Source organism: Pristis pectinata, chromosome 6 (genome assembly GCF_009764475.1).
Source record: "Pristis pectinata isolate sPriPec2 chromosome 6, sPriPec2.1.pri, whole genome shotgun sequence".
NCBI classification, from domain to species: domain Eukaryota; kingdom Metazoa; phylum Chordata; class Chondrichthyes; order Rhinopristiformes; family Pristidae; genus Pristis; species Pristis pectinata.
Genome location: NC_067410.1, coordinates 92,886,240 through 92,906,750, shown reverse-complemented (window position 1 = coordinate 92,906,750; position 20,511 = coordinate 92,886,240). Strand labels below are relative to the sequence as shown.

Below are 20,511 nucleotides of genomic sequence, written 5' to 3'. Positions count from 1 at the left end.
GTAGAAAGAGTAAAACAGAGTTACTGCTGTAAATAAATGTTCTCTTATCAGAACCAAGATAATAAGATCTGCACCACTTGTTGAGTTTTTGAATGCTTCTGTGTGTGAAGGATATTTGGAGTCAGTCAGAAGCTACTAAACATCACCTTAAACAACAAAAAAGTTTAAAACATATAAAAATTATATCATTTACAAACCATTTTAAACACTCAAATATAGCTAATAGAGCAAACGCAGTTCATTAAAAACTTACCAAATCCTTACTGTTTTTTTGTGCAGTTTTTCCTGTCCCTCTACATGAATGGGTTTGTGGATTCCACACCATGCAGGTCCTCACGATCTCCCTTGACAAGGAATCCAGGTGGCTCTTCACTACACCTTGTGGTTGAATGGATCACTCCAAGTATTTTTCATCTTTATTTAGAAAACAGCAGCAAGCTACAATATGTTGCCACTGGCCAGAAATTCGGGTTGAACAATTCTACCTTGATAATAATTACTGGTCAAACTAATAAAATGAAGCAACTTGTTGCAACATAATATGGTCACTGTATTTGAATTGATAGCGTAGAACTTCGGATTAGTATTTTGGTGAGTTAAAGTCAGCATGGGAACTGAGACTACAGAGTCTTAAAGGGAGCAGGGGAACCATAGCCCAATTGATATGATGAATGGAATCTGTACCTTATGCAATTTCATGAAACATTTTACCATGTATTCCTGTTGGCTAGACGCAAAACAAGACCATCAACGAAATTGCAACATCCTTCATGAACAGTATGTTTCTGATAATGGGGAGTGGACAGAGAAGATGAAGACAGGCGATGTTGTGTATCATCTGCATTGATCATTGTTCATTCAATATTTCCGCATATAATGATACAAAATGTATTAACTTTAAAACACATTTTAACAATAAATACAATTATCCTGTTAATATGAGTAAAGGAAAATGTGATGCACAATTCTTGTTGGTCAGGTTTTACAAAAAGAACTTATGTTCCCATAAAAGGGTATGGAAAAATAAAAAGTGACAATAGTAATAAAACCACAACAATCAAAGAGCAGTTAGAATGCATTCGTACCGATTACTTTCAATGACCAGTGCTGGTACAGGTAGAAATAGAAAAATAGTTGAGATGAATGTGTGGCTGAGGAGCTGGTGCAGGGGGCAGGGATTCAAGATCTTGGATCATTGGGATCTCTTCTGGGGTAGGGGTGACCTGTACAAGAGAGACGGGTTGCACCTAAACTGGAGAGGGACCAATATCTTGGGCTGGGAGATATGCTAATGCTACTTGGGAGGGTTTAAACTAGAGCGGCAGGGGGTGGGGCCCTGAGCAGTAGCGTGGCTGATGAGAAATCAGGGGATAATACTTGTGGCTAGTGAGAGCAAATTTAGACATCATGATAGACAAGAGTACAGTAAAAGGAGAGGAAAAACCATTGGTTTAAACTGCATTTATTTCAATGCAAGAGGCTTGACAGGTAAGGCGAATGAACATAGAGCATGGATTGGGCCTGGGGACTGGGGTATCATAGCTATAACAGAAACATGGCCAGGGGAAGGGCAGGAGTGCCAGCTCAATGTTTCAGGATGCAAATGCTACAGGTGTGACAAAGGTGCAGGTAAGGGAGGAGGGGAAGTTGCCTTCTTGATGAACGAGGACATGACAACAGTCCTTAGAGAGGATATTCTTGGGGGATCATCCAGTGAGGCCATATGGGTAGAACTTAGAAATAGAAAAGGGATGGCCACTCTGATGGGATTGTATTATATGCCCCTGAATAGTCTGCGAGAATTAGAAGAGTAGATATGTTGAGAGATTGTAACTAGTTGTAAACATAATAGGGTTGTATTAGTGGGAGATTTTAACTTCACTAATATTGACTGGGCCAACCATAGTATGAAAGGCTTGGATGGAGTGGAATTTGTGAAATGTGTCCAAGAAAGCTTCCTTCATCAATATACAGATGGACCAACTCGAGAGGGTGCAACACTGGACCTCCTCCTGGGGAATGAGGTAGGGCAAGTTGCAGAAGTGTCAGTCGGCGAGCACTTTGGGTCCAGTCACCATAATTCTATTAGTTTTTAAATAGTTATGGAGAAGAACACGGCCGGTGCATAGGTTAAGGTCCTGAACTAGGGCAGAGCAAAATTTGGAGCCATTAGGCAGGATCTTGCAGTAGTTGATTGGGCGAGATTGTTTGCAGGGAAAGGAGCATCTACCAAGTGGGAGGCCTTTAAAAGTGTGATGTCAAGAGTTCTGGGCCTGCATGTTCCTGTTAGGGTGAAGGGCAAGGCTTGCAGGTTTAGGGAACCCTGGTTGACAAGAGATATTGAGGCATTGGTTAAGAAAAAGAGAGAGAGTCATGCACTGTGCATAAGCAATTGGGAACTAGTGAATCTCTTGATGACTACAAGAAGTGTAGGAGTGCACTTAAGAGAGAAGTTAGGAGGACATAAAGAGGTCATAAGAGGGATCTGGCAGGCAAGGTGACGCAAAATCCCAAGAGATTCAATATTAAGAGTAAGAAGGTGGCTAAAGAGAGAATAGGTCCCCTTAAAGATCAGCATGACTGTGTGTGTGGAACCAAAGGAAATGGGTGAGATTTTTAATGAATATTTCACTTCAGTTTTTAATGTGCAGAAAATGATGGAAGTTAAGGAAATGGGGGAAATGAGTGGTGATGTCTTGGACCACATACGAATTAGCAGGGAAGAAGTATTGGAGGCCATAAAGTGCATCAACGTGGATAAATCCCCAGGGCCTGACTCAGTGGACTCTCAGACCTTGTGAGAAGCTAGAGAAGGAATTGCGGAGGCCCTTGCTGAGATTTTTGCTTCATCTCTGGCCACAGGTGAGGTTCCAGAGGACTAGAGAGTGACCAGTGTGGTACCATTGCTTAAAGAGATTAGCAAAAACAAGGCAGGAAACTACAGACCAGTGAGCCTGACATTGATGGTGGGTAAATTGCTGGAGGGGATTCTGAAGGACAGGATCTACCAACATTTGGAGAGACAGGGCCTGATTCAGGACAGTCAGCACGGCTTTGTGCATGGAAAGTTGCACCTAACGAATCACTTGGACTTCTTCAAGGAGGTAACCAAGAGGGTAGATGAGGGTAGGGCAGTGGATGCTGTCTACATGTACTTTAGTAAGACCTTTGGCAAGGTCTCTCATTGGCAGGCTAGTCTGGAAGGTTAGATCACGTGGGATCCAGGGGGAGATAGCAGATTGGATTTATAATTGGCTCAGTGATGGTCTAGGGTTGTTTCTTGGACTGGAGGCCTGAGTCTAATGGTGTGCCACATGGGTCAGTGCTGGGGCCTTTGTTGTTTGTAATTTATATAAATGATTTGGATGTGAATGTGTAAGGCATGGTTAGTAAGTTTGCGGATGTTACTAAAATAGGTGGTGTCATGGACAGTGTAGAAGGTTATGAGAAACTAAAGACTTTCAATCCAGATAAATGTGAGGTATTGCATCTTGGGAGTTCAAACCAGGTAGGAATTAACCGTGAATGGTAGGGCCCTGGGGAGTGTTATAGAACAGAGGGACCTAGGAATGCAAGTGCATCGTTTGCTGAAAGCGGCTTCACAGGTAGATAGGGTGGTGAAGAAGGCATATGGCATGCTGGCCTTCATCAGTCAGGTCATTGAGTTAAGAACTGGGAAGTTATGATGCAGTTATATAAGACGTTGGTGAGGCTGTACTTGGAATATTGTGTACAGTTTTGGTCACCCTACTATAGGAAAGATGTTATTAAACTAGAAAAAGTGCAGAAAAGATTTTCCAGGATGTTGCCAGGACTTGGGAGCCTGAGTTACAAGGAGAGGTTGGGTAGACTAAGACTTTATTCCCTGGGACATAGGAAATTGAGGGGTGACCTGATAGAGTATATAAGATCATGAGGGGCATAGACAGGGTGAAAGCACATAGTCTTTTTCCCAGGGAGGGGGTGATAAAACAAGAAGGCATAGGTTGAAGATCATAGGTGAGAAATTTAAAAGGGACATCAGGGACAGCTTCTTCGTGCAAAAGGTTGTTCATATTTGGAATGAGCCACCAGAAATAGTGGTTGAGGCGAGCACATTAGCAACATTTAAAAGCCATCCAGATAAGTACATGGATATGAGGGGTTTAGAGGGCTATGGGCCAAACACAGGCAGGTGGGACTAGCTCGCTGGGCAACCCAGTCAGCATGGACAAGTTAGGCCAAAGGGCCTAATTCTATCAAGTGCTAAGAAAACAAAACAATTGGCATATTTCTGTTCGAGTTTCACCGGTCTCTGAGTGAAATGTCGGCAGGGTTCTACTGGAAGTCTGCAAGTTCAGTCAGTATATATTCCATTTCTATCTTCAATGATTTCTTTATTGCCTGCTGCAGTTGGAGTCTTTTTTTTAAATTTATTTTTAGAAGGAGTGGGCAATGCCGGTAAAGCCAGTATTGTGCATTCCTAATTGCACTTGAGAAGGTGATGGGTAGCCAGCCTTTTGAACCATCCCAGACCTTCTGGTGAAAGTACTCCACTATTGCACATCAAACACATTCAAGTTCGGTTAATGTGCTTGTTTCGGATATAACTAACAGAAACTATCATAGAATAAGTACTCACTGTCAGATCAATCAAAACTAAATGGACCAGAATTTGTTGCTGGCTGTAAAGTGCCCTTGTTTACTGCTGACCTTAATAAAGATGAAAGCTATTTGGAGTAATCAAATGGGCTGCATTGTCTTGTGATGAAGAATGGCCACTGATGAACCATTTGAACATGATTGTACCTGGGACCTGAAGGATAGGGCGAACCATTCGTTGTAGAGTATTTGGACTTTCAAAAGGCCTTCCATAAGAGATTTTGAGTAAAATTAGAGTGCACGTTATTAGGGTTAATATTCTGATGTGAATTAAAGATAAGTAAATGGGCAAAAGACTGAGAGTAGGAATAAGCAGGTCATTTTTGGGTTGCAAGGCTGTGACTAGTGGGGTGTTGCTAAGACACCAGCTGTTCACAGTCTATATCAATGCTTTCATTGAGGAGATCAAGGTCCAAGTTAATCATAGAATCATAGAACAGTACAGCACAATACAGGCCCTTCAGCCCACAATGTTGTGCTGACCTTTAAACCTTGCCTAAGACTATCTAACCCCTTCCCCCCACATATCCCTCTATTTTAAATTATCTAGTAATCTCTTGAATTTGACCAAGGTACCTGCCTCCACCACTACCCCAGGCAGATAAGTCCATGGATAGGAGGGGTTTAGAGGCACACACACACACATGCACGCACGCATGCACGCACGCACGCACACACACTCATACAAACAAGCACACAATAACAATGTACACCTTCAGGATATAACACTTCAATGCCTGGCCCACACTAGCATTGACTCTTAATGCTCCCTGAGTCTGAGTGAAACGCTCCCTGACCATGTGGTGATGCACTCTTACCAATGATCTCTGCAGCGTTGTCTCACTACTCCTGGGGTCGTCAGAAGAGGAAGGGCTAGGGGATGCAGTCCTTTTTATGGTGCTAGGAGGCTGGGTGAAGCCTCACTGTTGTGATTTAAACGAGCCAATGGTGTGGGAGTCAAAGACAAAGGTTCCTGCCACAGCCAATGGTGAGGCAGGTTGAGAGACAAAGCGTACTGGTCAGGCAAGTTCAGAGTGGTCAGACAAGTTCAGAGGCAAAAGGTACTCTCACACCTGAGGGGTGGGTGGAGCCACACCTTGATTGACAGTAGTATCACTTCCGATCAGAGGAGCAATGCTGTCCTCCAGTCAGCGGGGGTCATTGTCGTTAACTGTCACGTGACAGCCATGTGGATTTCTCACAACAACTGGAAAGTGTCAGTGTTAAGAGGGTCTCATGTATCCTTGTATAAGAATCAAGTACAGCAAGAATAAGGAAGGCAAATGATAAGTTGGCTTTTATTCCAGAAGAATTTTAGTACACGAGTAGAGACAGCTTGCCCCAATTATACAGAGAACTGGTGAAACACCATCTGGAGTATTGTGTATAGGTCTTGTCTCCTTACGTAAGTACTTGCAATAGGAGAGTGCAGTGAAGGTTCACCAGCTTCATTCCTGGGGTGATGGATTTCTCATATGAAGAGAACTTAAGCAAACTGGCTCTTTTCTCACTTGAATTTAGAAGAATGAGGATGAAGCTCATTGAAATCTACAAGAGGAGCCTGACAGGGCAGATGCAGTGCTGATGCTTTTGGTGGTGCGGAAGTGTAGAACCAAGAGCCACAGTCTCAAAATGAAGGCTGGGCCATGAATAACAGGTTAAAAGAAATTTCATCACCCAGCAGGTGGTGAATCTTTAGAATTCTGTACGCAAGACGGCTGTGACAATCAGTCATGTGTATATTCATCACAAGGATGAATAGATTTTTTGATATTAATGGAATCAAGGCATATGGGGTTAATGTAGGGAAGTGGCACTGAGGTCATGATTTGATTGAATGACAGAGCAAATATGAGGGACAAAATGGCCAACTTCTTCGTTTATTCCTTCTATTATGTTCTTTCTTATGGGATCTCACATAAATAATTCTTTTTTGTGTACAAAGTAAAACATAAAACTGTGACTCCACACAAGCTAGAACTCTAGTCAACCTGCATTCCAGGTGCATTTTTATTGAAGTGAAATCCATGGCCATTCTGTCATCAACCGCAGGGCAAAAAATAAACTTAGGGAAATCAGGAGCAGCTCTCTCTGATATCCCGACATCTTCCATTGTCCAGAATATAAACTGCATCCACTATATCAGACTCACCCGATACTGTAATGGGCAAAAATTCTAGGGGAAGCCTGGAAACATTCCTGGACCGCAATCTTTGCAGTAGATTCACTCAAATTCTGAGTTTGTATTAATCTCCTGGAAAAAAGTATTGCATCCCAGATTTCACCAACCCACTTCAAATGAAGACGCCAAAAATGCGCTAAGGCTGCAACAGAACTGCATGCCACTAGTAGAGTACAACTCTGATAATCCACAACTCAGTTATTCAGAAACCCTGATGATTTGGTGTCTGGTATACTGGGTGTTGATTCCCATGCTCCCTGTAACACATTGGGCTATGGTTCCACTGCTCCCTTTAAGACACTGTAGTCTCAGTTCCCATGCTGACTTTAACACACCAAAATACTAATCCGAAGTTCTACGCTATCAACTCAAATACAGTGACCATATTATATTGTAACAAGTTGCTTCATTGTATTAGTTCTACCAGTAATTATTATCAAGTTAGAATTGTTCAAGCAGCAGGATGTTTGTACAGGAATCTTAAATAAAATTGTATTCATTAATTTGCCATTATGTAGCAGTTAGCGTAACACTTTACAGCACCAGCAACCCTGGTTCAATTCCTGCCACTGTCTGTAAGGAGTTTGTACATTCTCCCTGTGTCTGCATGGGTTTCCTCCGGGTGCTCTGGTTTCCTCCCACATTCCAAAGACGTACGCGTTAGGAAGTTGTGGGCATGCTATGTTGGCACCGGAAGCGTGGCGACACTTGCGGACTGCCCCCAGAACACTCTACGCAAAAGGTGCATTTCACTGTGGGTTTCAATGTACATGTGACTAATAAAGAAATCTTATCTTATTATCTTAATGTTAAAAAGCATTGCTTCCTCTAATAAGTATGTTCCAACTTTTTTTTGTTTATGCATGACACAAGAGTAATGTATTTATTATCTGTCCGCAATTATCCTAGAAAAGGTGGTGGTGGTGAGCTGTTGTCTTTAGGTGCTGCAGTTTGAGCAGAGAAGTTTCACCAACACTGTTAATAGGTAGGGAGTTCCAAAATTTTGGTACAGTGATGGAAAAATAGCAGCAGATTTTGAAACCGGAAAGACGTTATCACTTGGAATGGAATTTGCAATTAGTGGTCATTCCTTTGTGACTGGTGCCTTAATTCTTCTAGGTGGTAGAGGTCAAAGATTTGGGATGTGCTGTAAGACAATCTTGGCAAGTTGTGACAGTGAATCTTGTTCATGGTGAACATGCTGCGCTGGTGGTGATAAAAGTGAATGTTTAAGCTAATGAATGACGTGCCAGTCAAATGGAGCGTTTTTTCCTATTTGCTACTGAACTTTAAAACTGAACCAGGCGTGCAGAGATGACAGCTTCCTGGCTTTTGCTGTATAGATGGCAGAGAGGCTTTGGGATCTTAGGATTTAAATAATTCATCAATCAGCCCACAGTATCCTCTCATAGTCACATTATTTCAGAGCGAGCGGCTCACAGTGCCCACCATTCACCTATTGGAGCTGTTCATTTGTCTTACGCAGGCACACACGCAAGTGCACACAACAACAGTCTCACTCTGGTGCTCTCATTCTGTTCTACTGGGATGTACATCAGGGTTTCTACCACACAGTAGTTGAATGGCCACAATTCCAATAAAGTGCCCACCAAAATAATTGTTCTGTGAACTTATTTACCTGTAGCTATGAACACTAAACAAAGAGACAATTTAGGACTGAGAAACATTTACAAATAATTTGGAGGTCACTACTAAGCATGCTTGAATGCTCCATTCCAAAAGCATTACTTCCATGAAGGTATGTAATGCCTGGTCTTTTTCCCAGATTTGTTAAGTCAAAAGGTACAAGCTTACTTAACTAGTCATTTAATTAGTCACTTGGTAGCTAACACTGCACCAGCTGTGGACTGTGATTGGGTGTTTACCAAGAAGTTCTAGAAAGGGATGCAGTCCAGAGGAAGGGTCTCGACCCTAAACGTTGACTGTCCATTTCCCTCTCCCCTCCTCCCCCGCACCTGCCTATCACTATTTCTTACCTGCATCTACCTATCACCACCCTGTGCCCACCCCACCTCCCTTCTTTTGTCCACCTATCACTGCTCTGTTTTTCCCTCCTATATATTGGGCTTCCCCTTTTTCTATCCTCAGTCCTGAAGAAGGGTCCTGACCCAAAACATGGACCGCCTGCTTTTCTCCACGGATGCTGCCTGGCCTGCTGAGTTCCTCCAGCATCATAGTGCTTTTCATCTAGATTCCAGCATCTGCAGCCCTTTGTTTCCCTCCATAGATGCTGCCTGACCCATTGAGTTCTTCCAACAGTTTGTGTGTTGCTCTGGATTCCAGTATCAACAGTCACTTGTGTTGCCTAGAAAGGGATGTGGTGGGTTTTATCGAAGTTCATCCCAAGCAGTTGTGTAAAACAGGATTCTGTGCTCCACGGCTGCTGTTCCAGGATCATACACTGAGATAAATTTTGACTGTTGCTGGGAGATCATCAGCTCGGTGAAAGACACACTTTGTGGTCTGCCTGAAACTTATTGATCTTCCTGTGCAAGGAGATGTACCCGAGCAAATGCTGCCATTTGGCACATTCCAAAATGCAGGTCTACACGCTGAAGGATGCACTGAAGCTCAATGCAGCCACCGCAAAGACTTTATGGGGACAGACCCCATCTCTGGACGCTGAGGGGTAGATAGGGCTCTGTCTCAAATAATGTCCTGATGCAATGTTTCAGGATGAAACATTCGTGACATTGACACATCATAAGTGGTGTATTGAATTATATGGTACAGTGAATGAAGATAATGACATGTTCCAATTGTAATACTGTATAGGTTAATAATGAAGTATATTTTTGACAAAAACCATCTTGTTCCAAATCATAACCAATTAATGTAAATATTGGAAGGAGTAACATGCTTTGTTCGTTCTTTAGTTCTGCAGTTGCCACTTGTCTTGAAACAATAGTGTTATTAACATAATTCAACCTCTCAAAGACACAATATAGTCTCTCTTCAACAGCCACCTCATGCCAAACAAAATCAAGTGTAACGCAGAAGCAACAGATCAGCACCTGCACTCAACTCCCTGCTGCACAGTGAGCCTGCTTTCTGGTATATTGCATGGTATACACAAAGTTTCACTATACTCTGATCATCCTGAGCAACCAGATGGCAAGTGTAGATGTGACGTCCTGGTACTACTTTGACTGAGTGCCAAAACAAAGCACCTAATATCCAGATAATGCTGAGATTTTCCAGATGTCTGCTCACTCTTACTGGCTGCAGGGTTAGTGAAGGAGCTTGCTGTTCTTCAGGAAGGAATGTCTCTCTAGCCCATGCTAGAACAAAACCTAAAATGCCATGCCTGAGAATTTTTTACTAGTACAGTCTTACTGCTAACGTTGCCAATTTAACCCATTTGTACTGGCTGCATTGGCCATGAGCACATGAATCAGTGCATGTGACTCAAATTCACTCCAAATTCTGGCAGAAGTGAATTTCTATGTCCATTATTTTCACTAAAATCAAGGTACCTTTTTATGTTGAATATATAAATAAAATTTTGCTTCAAATATTATAATATAGAAAATCTAAATGATAAATACCAATATTCATAAAATAATAAGATGAAGCAGAGGATGCCATCTTTATTCTCATACCCATGTATTAACATGCAGAATACATAAAGGAAAAATTATCCTTTGGTCATTCCAATTAAATGCAGTCAGCTATTGTATTCTTCTCCCACATATTCAGTTCTATTGACTTCATTGTGTGGTGGGAAGCACAACCAGCAGCCAAGACCTCTCCAATTGTTTTGTGCTACCAACAAAAGTTGATTTTCTCCTCTTACATGATTTTACTATCAGAAAATTATGTACACAATTACAACGAAAGCCAAAAATTGGAATGTAAGAATGTCATTCAATATTTTTTGTTCTTTCTGTTTCAGTCTGAATTTTTAGTTGGTCTAGGCACAACTTCTCTTTGCCATCAGTTCAGTTTTGCAACAGTTTGGTTCCCATACAGGCTAGAAAGAGAAATTAGGTAACTGTTAGATTGAGGTATCAAATCTGTGTCTACTCATCATTGCTAGACTCTATACCCTACAAACTACATCTCTTGACCTGTCCATGTATAACACACCTGTGACCAACATGAAAATTTGTTGACCAAAACTTGTTTCCTCATTCTACCTTTCTTGGTCTCCACCCCTTCACAAATATTCCTGCTGTTCTTTCCATCCCTTCCCCTTTCCTACAACTTAAATCTATGTGACTTCTAAGTTTTCTCAGTTCTAATGAAGTGTCATCAACCTGAAGTATTATTGTTCTCTTTGTTTCTTTCTTGACAAATGCTGCTTGACCTGCAGAGTATTTCCAGCATTTTCTATTCTAGTCAGATTTACAGCATCTGCAATTTTTTGCTTTTCAACTTTTCTGGAGCACTTGGTAGAAAAAGATTAAGTTGCCCAAGGAGTGCCTATTGTTGGGCACTCCCAAGAAAACAAGCTCTTCATTGAGTAGCACTGGATTGGAAAACTCCCCCTCACCACACAATATCACATGACCCAGACCATCACCACCCCAATGATCTCTCCCAACCCTTTCCAACTCCCTGGATATTTAAATTTACCCTACACTTACTGATCTGCATGGAGTTCCATGCCTCCCTCCTCCTATCCTTGGCCTCTTACCTAAATATTAATCTCCCTGCTTCCCAGTCCCTTTACCTGAAGCCAGTTTCTCACCATTTTCCCAAACCCACACCCCCATCCTTTATACCTGAATCAGTTTGTTTACATGAATGCTGACCAGCTTTACTTCCACAACAACTAATTGGCAACCCAGTACAGGCCCTGATCAGGCCAGTTTCAGGCCCACTCTCAGATTCATCCCTCTGGACCTAATCTTGGTCCCCACCGTGCATTTTTATTCCCAAAGGAGTTCACCACCTTTTCAGGTACTTCTGAGGCTTTTGGCCCTTCATAACACTTAAATTTCTAGGTAAAATTACCATTGAAAATATTAACTGAAATATACATTAATGGAAATAATTCAGTAACTGGGCCTGCTTCAATAGTTTACAGGAAAATATATAGCAAACTTTATTTTAGCAGTCTTCAGAGAGGCAAAATGTAGTAACTGAAATAAAAATGATTCAAAGTGATAGTGTCTCATGCATATTGTGGGGAATTCTTCTATTGGGAAGTACTAGTTCAATGTTTCTGTAAAGGAATTAAATATAAGGAGAAAGGGCATTTACTGAAGCAGATGGTGCCAGCTTGAAGATTGTGAGTGCTTTCAATTGCTCCTAGATTTAAGCATTTGATTTATATAATACACCACTATATTCGATTGAGCGAGGCTCAGTTTATAACACAGAATGTACAATTGATGATTATTTTCCATAGCATACCTTTGAAGATAATAACCTATCAAATAAGACTGATCTTGGAGAGTTAGGTAAACCTTCTTCCTTATTTGTTGATCAGTCAAATTCAGGTGTTCGCTTGTGACAGTAAACCGTAGGATAATTTTACGTTGTTCTGCAAATAATGTAAAGAAGTAATTAATGGCTAAAGTAAGTTGTGGTTAGAATATCCTTAAAGTGCTCCAGTTGTCAGAATATGGACGATTGCATAGATACAGGCAAGATGGTCAAATACTGCAATAAGCACACCCTTCAGAACTTTCACCCAAAGGTCAATTTCATATGTAGTAGTTAAATGAAGACTGCAGTGAAATGAAGAATTGTGATTCTATTTTTCTGCTACCGAATGATGGATTCTCCATACAGAATTCAACAAATGGCATTAGCTTCATTATCATTAATTTAACAGTGATGAGATCAAATCAGCATTGCACATTGATACCATGGTCTGGATTTCCTGAATGTTTTTGGGATGGCCAAGTTTCACATCAGTGAATGCCCTTCCCAGTATGGTGGTTGGTGGAAGACAATTCAAAAACTAAAAGGAGATTCCATATGCAAACCCCAAGAAGCAACTAAATTGACAATTTGTTGTGAGAATAGAGGATAAAAGTAATAGTTCACATCCAAGAACTGACACTGCATTGATTTCTTTGCTTATACTGAAAAATTGCAGCCTAAGAGGGAAACACCAGGTTCTGGACTTCTGTGTTTAAAGCATGTCTTGATTCCAGTGGTTCCTGTCAGCAATAAGCTTCATGTTTACAGTTTTGCCATAATCACAACCACAAAGTCTGGGTTACTGTTTTCATTGCAAAAGGAATAATAATTTTGCCACAAAAAATTCCATTTGGTTAATAACTAAAATGAGCAAATTGAGTATTTTGTGTGCAGATTAAAGTATGAATCCTAATATGCTCAGGTGAAATGGCATTCTGCTTGATTTTAAACCAGTTACCATAGGATGATTCTTGTCTTGAATGAAATAAAGAGGGAAATTCAGAATATTTATAATTAAATATTGTCATCCAACTATGCTAAATGTGTTACTCATAAACTTCATAAGGTTAAATATTTCATTTGATAGAAAATATGCAGATAAACAGTAGCATCAGAAGATAAATTGTACATGTTCATGCTGAAGATGTTTTAAAAGCTGCAGTAAAAGCTTCCAAATGTATTGATGCAGACTTATTCACAGTTTGACATGTTAGTCATACGTTCATCAATATCTGAAGAAGAAAGTCCAGTTACGCCTTACTGAAACAAACACAAAACTGCTGGGAAAACTCAGCCAGTCAAACGGCACCTGTGGAAAGAGAAACCAGTTCACATTTTGGGTCAATGATCCTTCTGCAGAACTGGGGGAACAGTGGAGGATTTATGTTTTCAAAGCAGAGCTGGGGGCAAGGAGTGAGGTATAAGACAAAAGACTGTAGAAGATAAGTTAAAACAGATCAGGTGATAAGAAACAGGAGTACTGACCATTGGCAAGGGGTGAAAAACTTAAGCATGATCATAGGAAATGATTCTACCACTTACTTACATGTTTTGTCAGTCCCTGCTCCCTATTTAGTATGACTGGCATTAACTAGTGACTAATAATTGGTAACATAGACAAACATTTTATCCAATTCTGAAATGAAAATATCCCCATTGCATCAGAAGGTTGTAATAAGTGTTTAATTATCGAAGGGAACAAAAACTTGCCTTGAAGACAACCAGATTGAACAGCCCAATCACAAATTCTATCAGAAAATCGATTTCAGAGAATCTGCATGTTTGAAAAATTCCTACCATCACAAAGTGAAGGATTGGTCAAGTCAGTGCTGAAGCCTGGATTACAACTGCACACAAAGCTTCCATATGTGTTGATGCAGACTTCTTGACAGTTTGATGTGTTGGTTGCACATTCATCAATGTCTGGAAGAAAATGCCCATTATTTCATAAAGCTGAACAGTGCCATATTTCATTATATTTTTAATGTATCATCATGCTATTTTGTATGTCAAGTTGCTCTTTCTAATGAATAGAAATTTTATTGATGGTCTTTTCCTTCAAAATATTAACTTGATATTATAGAACTTGAAATATATGCTTGATATTTCTCCCTATCATTGATTTACCACAATAGTTTTAATAAAGTCTGCAGTGACATCATCCCTACCATGCAAACCCAAGAAAATAATAATGACTCTCCTGCTAATCATTATGCCAGATCAACATTGCTGAATGAAGACCTGTAGATTGTGTAAAGCCAAATAGAAACACAAGGTGGAATATTTGCCTAGAAATTCTGATGCACTCCCATGGATGCATTAAATAGGAATGGCAACAGGATACCAACTGCCATTCCAGTCATTGGCTTCCAGTCACTAGATTCAGATTCTGCCACCATGGTGTTACATATTTTCCACAGAAAAATGTGCCTCCAGTACTCCAATGTGAGAGGCTGGTTTCAGGATGTCCAGTGGTCACACGTCCAATTTTACCCATTCTGTGGCAGGGAGGAGAAATGATTTGGAATGAAAGAGTAGAGGGGTGGGTTGAAACCAGAAACCTACAGTTTGGAGAATGGAGATTAAGGGGGAATTAACCCACAGACTGGTTGGAGAAGATATGTGATCATACAGGAGCAGATTGTATAGTGGGAAAGAAGAAATCAGAGGCTATCATCTTGGCTGGGAGAGGAGGGAATTGGAGACTGTCAGATTGGATTGTACAGACTATGGAATTAGAGAACGGCAGATTGAATAGTATAAAGGTCAGGGAACTAGAGGGTATAAGATTGGATAGTGAATAAGAAGAAGGTGATCTGGAGACAGATTGGATAGTGTTCAGCATTGGGGAATGGGAGTTTGGATGGCAGAGAGGATAGGGGAGGGGGGAGTAGGAAAGGTATCGGGGGCAAATCAGGTAGTCAGAGCCAGGCCTGGGTTATTATCAGGTTTGGTGGGGGGCGGGGGGGGAAGGGGAGAGCACCTGGATGGGGTCAAGGTAAAAGATTGTTAGGGGGTCAGGTGATCAGGAGTAAGGTCAAAGGGATGGTATGGTTGAAGGAATGTAAATGATGGCCATAAGATCCATGATAAATAGTTGACTCATTTGGGAGGAATACCTGTCTGTCACTGTGACAATAAAACCTGGCTCATTACATCTGGACCGAGCTTTGTCCAAATTTCCCTGCAATGCTCTAAAAGGATTCTTGAATGCCCAATGACATTATCCAGTACAGGACTAATACAACAACTGTACCTGGGCCACAAGACAACTTGTGTACAGAAGTAACCAGGCAAATTCCCAAAGTGGCAAAAATGACCCAGAAATAGAAGTTGTGTTTCAGCCCCCAAAAAACTTTCAGTTGCATAATGATGAGAAAAGCACTATGCAGCCGAGTTTCAAGTCAACAGTTTTGAAGTTATCAGTTACAGAGGATCTACATACTTGAAGACTTCCTACCATTGCAATAGCCGTTGTATTCTCTGTGGACAGTGAAGCCAGGCAGACAACTGCACATGTAGCTTCCGATTGTGTTCATGCAGATTTGGTGACAGTAATATAGGTTGCTTGCACATTCATCAATATCTGGAGAGAAAAAGCCAAACATTCTGTAGTGTGACATAAAGCCATACATTGCCACATTTTGTCATGCTTTTAATACATCATCAGCTACCAGTGTGTCAAATTCCACTCTCCGGTGACTATAAATTTCATTGTTGTTGTCCACTTTCAAAATACTAACAACATTATAGAGCTTGACTAAATGGGTAGGTACTATGAGCTATGATGTTTTTACTTACAGTAACAACGTATAATACTTCCACCTACATTTATTAAGAAGAACAGGAACATTGCATTACCAGTTATGAATTCAAAACACAATTCAGGATATGTAAAATATACTTGAAGTTTCTTCCTACACTGATGTACCACAATGATTTTAATGAGGTCTTCAGTGAAACAATCCCTACTTTGAAAATCAGAGAAGATAATGATGAATCTTCTCTTGTTCATTAATCTGACTAAACATTATTGAATGAACAAACAAGAAGCTGGAGGAACTCAGTGGGTCAGGCAGCATCTGGACAGATGAAGGGTCTCAACCCGAAACATTGACTGTCCATTTCCTTCCACAAGTTCTACCTGACACGTTGAGTTCCTCCACTTTCTTGTTTAGGCTCTCAATTCCAGCATCTGCAGTCTCTTGTGTCTCCATTGTTGAATGAAGCCTTGCAGATTTCACAGGCCAGTGAGAACCATTGGATGGAGTATTTGCCTAGAAATTTAGGCACACTATCATTGATGTTATTCCCTAGTATGTTGGCACATTATATCAAATTAAATAATGTGCCTGCAACAGATCCTGATGCATGATCCATTACCAGATTTTTATGTACTTTTCAAAAGTACTCTTAGAAATTTTGTTTGCCTTCAAGATATTAAAGTGCAATCAAATTATATAAAACAAAAGTTAGAATCTGCAAGTAGATAAGTTGAGAAGTAGATAAATTTTCTTTTTACAAAAGTTACAGGGCATATCGATAACTTAAATTTCTCCCATTTATTCCACCTTCTCCAAAAAGCTATTATTAAACTTAACCTTATACATCAGATTATATGTCTTTAATATATTATGATGACATTAGATAACGTGCCATAAAAATAGACATAAAGATTTTTTTATTATAACAGTAAGGAAATGTTGGTAAGTTCAATGTTATAACCACTGCACATCTGATTTAAGCTTCAACCCCTAGGTTGTATTTTGATGTAGTAAATTTAAAATTTGAAAGAGGTGAAAACAGATTAGCTGCCCATTATACAGCTGTTGTTTTCTTATCTATTGATTTAGGTGGGCAGGAATCTGGGTGGGCGGAGGAGGGGAAGCAGGGGAGGACCTGTGGAATGGGTATCCAATGCATATTTCCAATTTTCCTTACCCGCAGAAAATAGAACATACTTGTGAATAGTTGAATGATTCCTTAATCAGTTGTGAGAAAACATTTGGTAAAACCAATAAATATGGATTATTCTGACCAAATCAAATAACAGTAATCCATTTCCCATTGATCTGCTTATGTTACAGAGGATCTACATGCTTGAAGCCTTCCTACCATCACAAAGGGAGCTGTTGTCTCGGTTGACAGTGAAACCAGGCTTACAACCGCACATGTAGCTTCCAATTGTGTTGATGCAGGTTTGCTCGCAGGAATGTGCATTGGTTGCACATTCATCGATGTCTGGAGAGAAAAGGCCAATTATTCTGTTGTGTGACATAAGATCATACATTTCCATGTTCTGTCATGCTTTTAATACATCATCAGCTACCACAGTGTGTCAAATTCCTCTCTCCAGTGAATAAGAATTTCACTGTTGTTGTCCACCTTCAAAATATTAACTTGATGTCATAGAGCTTGACCAAGTGGATGGGTACTATGAGCTATAATGTTTTTACTTACAACAACAAACTATAATATTTCTACCTACATTTATTAAGAAGAACAGGAACATTGAGAAATTGCCAGTTAGGAATTACAAAACACAATTCAGAAAGTATAGAACATACTTGAAATTTCTTCCATCACTGATATACCACAATGATTTTCATGAGGTCTGCAGTGAAACCATCCCTACTTTGAAGGCCACAGAAGATAATCTTTTCTTAAACATTAAGCTGACTAAACATTGTTGAATGAGGCCTTGCCGATTGCACAGGCCAGTGAGTACCATTGGATGGAGTATTTGCCTAGAAGTTGAGGCAAACTATTACTAATGTTACTCTCCAATATGTTGGCACATTACATCAAATTAAATAATGTGCTTGCAACAGATCCCGATGTATGATTCATTACCAGATTTCTATATACTTTCAAAAGTAATATCAGAAGTTTTGTTTCCCTTCAAAATATTAAGTTCCATTCAAATTACACACCAAAAATATAGGAATTATTTATGTATAGAAAAGCTTATAAATTGCAGATAGATGAGCTGAGTAGTAGATTTTTCATGAATGCACTGTTATTTCCTTTTCCATTGATCAACATTCCTGATGAAAGGAATAGCATGTGATTCTTTATTTTCATAAGATACTGCATTGGTGAAAACTCTTCCTCTGTCCAGTGCAAGAAATCGATAAAATCTTGATAAGAGTTTTATGAGCAGCACCCAAAATGGTGGAGGAACTCAGCGGGTCAGGCAGCATTTATGGAGGGAGATGGACAGTTGACATTTCAGGTCGAGATCCTTTATCAGGACTGGAAAGAAAGAGAGGCGATAGCTAGTATAAAAGGGAGGGGAGAGGGAGTAGAGCAAGAGCTGGCCGGTGATAGGTGAATCGAGGTGAGGGAGGCAAGATAGGTAGGTGGGGAAGGGGGAGAGAGGGAATGATGTAAGAAGCTGGAAGGTGATAGGTAGAAGTGACAAAGGGCTGAAGAAGATGCATCTGATAGGAGGCCGTGGACAGACATGTCTGTGTGGGAATGGGAAGTGGAATTAAAATGGCTGGCCACCGGGAGATCCTGGCTGTTGCAATGGACGGACCAAAGGTGTTTGTTGAAGTGATCCCCCAATCTGCGTTGGCTCTCACCGATGTAGAAGAGGTTGCACTGGGAGAACCAGATGCAATAAATGACACCGCGTGTGAAGGATTGCCTCACCTGGAAGGACTGCTTAGTGCCCTGAATGGTGGTGAGGGAAGAGGTGTAGGGGCAGGTGTCACATTTAGCGCAGTTGCAGGGATAAATGCCTGGAGGGGGATCGGTGGGGAGGGATGAAGGGACAAGGGAGTCATGAAGAGAGTGATCCCTGTGGAAAGCAGAGAGGGGAGGGGAGGGGAAGATGTGCCTGGTGGTGGGATCCCATTGGAGATGGCAGAAGATGGTGGAACCCACACATTCCTCCCTCCAGATCCCCTCCTCACTTCCTTCCCTTTATTCCATGGTCCATTGTCCATCGTCCTCTTCAGTCCTTTGTCACTTACACCTATCACAGCCAAGCTTGTTACATCATTCCTACTCTCCTCTTTTCCACTTGCCTATCCTCCCCCTCTCACCTGGATTTACCTATCAGCTCTTGCTCCACCCCCTCCCCCACACTTTTATACTGGCTATCTCCCCTCTTTCTTTCCAGTCCTGATGAAGGGTCTCGACTTGAAAAGTTGACTGTCCATTTCCCTCCATAGATGCTGCCTGACCACTGAGTTCCTCCAGCATTTTGTGTGTTGATCCAGATTTCCAGTATCAGCAGTCTTTCTTGTGTCTCCAAGAGTTTTATGAGGCATGTCAGGACTTATGCTTACCACAGACACTTCCACAGAGTCAATTACTGACTCATCCTTGCCTTCCTTTGTTCCTGTGTTCTGATGAAATGTCATTGACCTGAAAGATTAACTCTGTTCCTCTGGATGCTTCCATGGAGAAGAAGAATGCAGCACACCAGCATCGCCGTTTTCTTAGAAGCTTAAGGAGATTTGGCATATTGCTAAATACTCTAGCAAACTTCTACAGATGCACCATTGAAAATATCCTGACTGGTTGCATCATGGCCTGGTATCACAATTCCAATGCACAGGAACACAAGAGGCTGCAGAGACAGCCCAGTCCATCACAGGCACAGCCCTCCCCAGCACTGACAGCATCTACAGGAGGCACTGCCTGAGGAAGACTACATCTATCACCAAGAACCCCCAACATCTGGGTCATGCCTCTTCTTGCTGCAACAGTCAGGCAGGAAGTACAGAAGCCTGAAGTCCCACACCACCAGGTTCAGGAACAGTTACTTTCCTACAACCATCAGGTTTTTGAACTTAGCTGCACAACCCTAACCCTACCTCAGCAATGGAACACAACGGTCCACCTCTTGCACTGCCATGGACATACTTTCAATTGTGTCTTTTTTTTGCACTAAATTGTTGCTTTTGCATTGTCTTTTCTATTTTTACTGTATGGTATAACTTCATGTATAATTTATGTATGATTTTTATTCTGTGTGTTATCGGTACCTACTTGACTTGATTTGAATTGCCTGACCTGTTGAATATCTCTAGCATTTTCTGTTCTTATTACACCAAGTTAATAGGGATTCTCAGCAGCAGGATTTGAAAGGAACATGATTTTATACAAAATTACTTTGGTTCATGGTAATGATTTGTAAATGATTTATTTGTTCATATTGCCATTTCTAATTCTTTTATCATTTGCATCAATCTTAAAAAGGATTAATTGTCCCTGATTACTTTCCCTTCTGTCAGGAGCAGTCAGCGTGATCTAGGAGACACCTCAGGGCTATACTG

The 20,511-nt window shown here is 40.9% G+C and overlaps 1 protein-coding gene and 1 long non-coding RNA gene across 10 annotated transcripts in view; one reads left to right on the top strand and one right to left on the bottom strand.

Moving 5' to 3' along the window:
* The window catches only part of LOC127571236 (uncharacterized), a 33,255-nt gene extending 32,467 nt beyond the window's left edge, over positions 1-788 (top strand). The window contains exon 5 of the long non-coding RNA XR_007956462.1: positions 280-788. This is a non-coding gene — a long non-coding RNA (uncharacterized LOC127571236). The remainder of the gene's footprint in view (positions 1-279) is intronic.
* Positions 1-20,511, bottom strand: part of LOC127571234 (fibulin-1-like) — a 149,473-nt gene that overhangs the window by 102,861 nt on the left and 26,101 nt on the right. For all 9 annotated transcript variants that reach the window (XM_052017434.1, XM_052017431.1, XM_052017433.1 and 6 more), the window contains 2 exons: positions 17,336-17,461; positions 15,681-15,806 (listed from right to left, as the gene is read on the bottom strand). In XM_052017434.1, the coding sequence (XP_051873394.1) occupies positions 15,681-15,806; positions 17,336-17,461 (252 nt within the window). The remainder of the gene's footprint in view (positions 1-15,680; positions 15,807-17,335; positions 17,462-20,511) is intronic.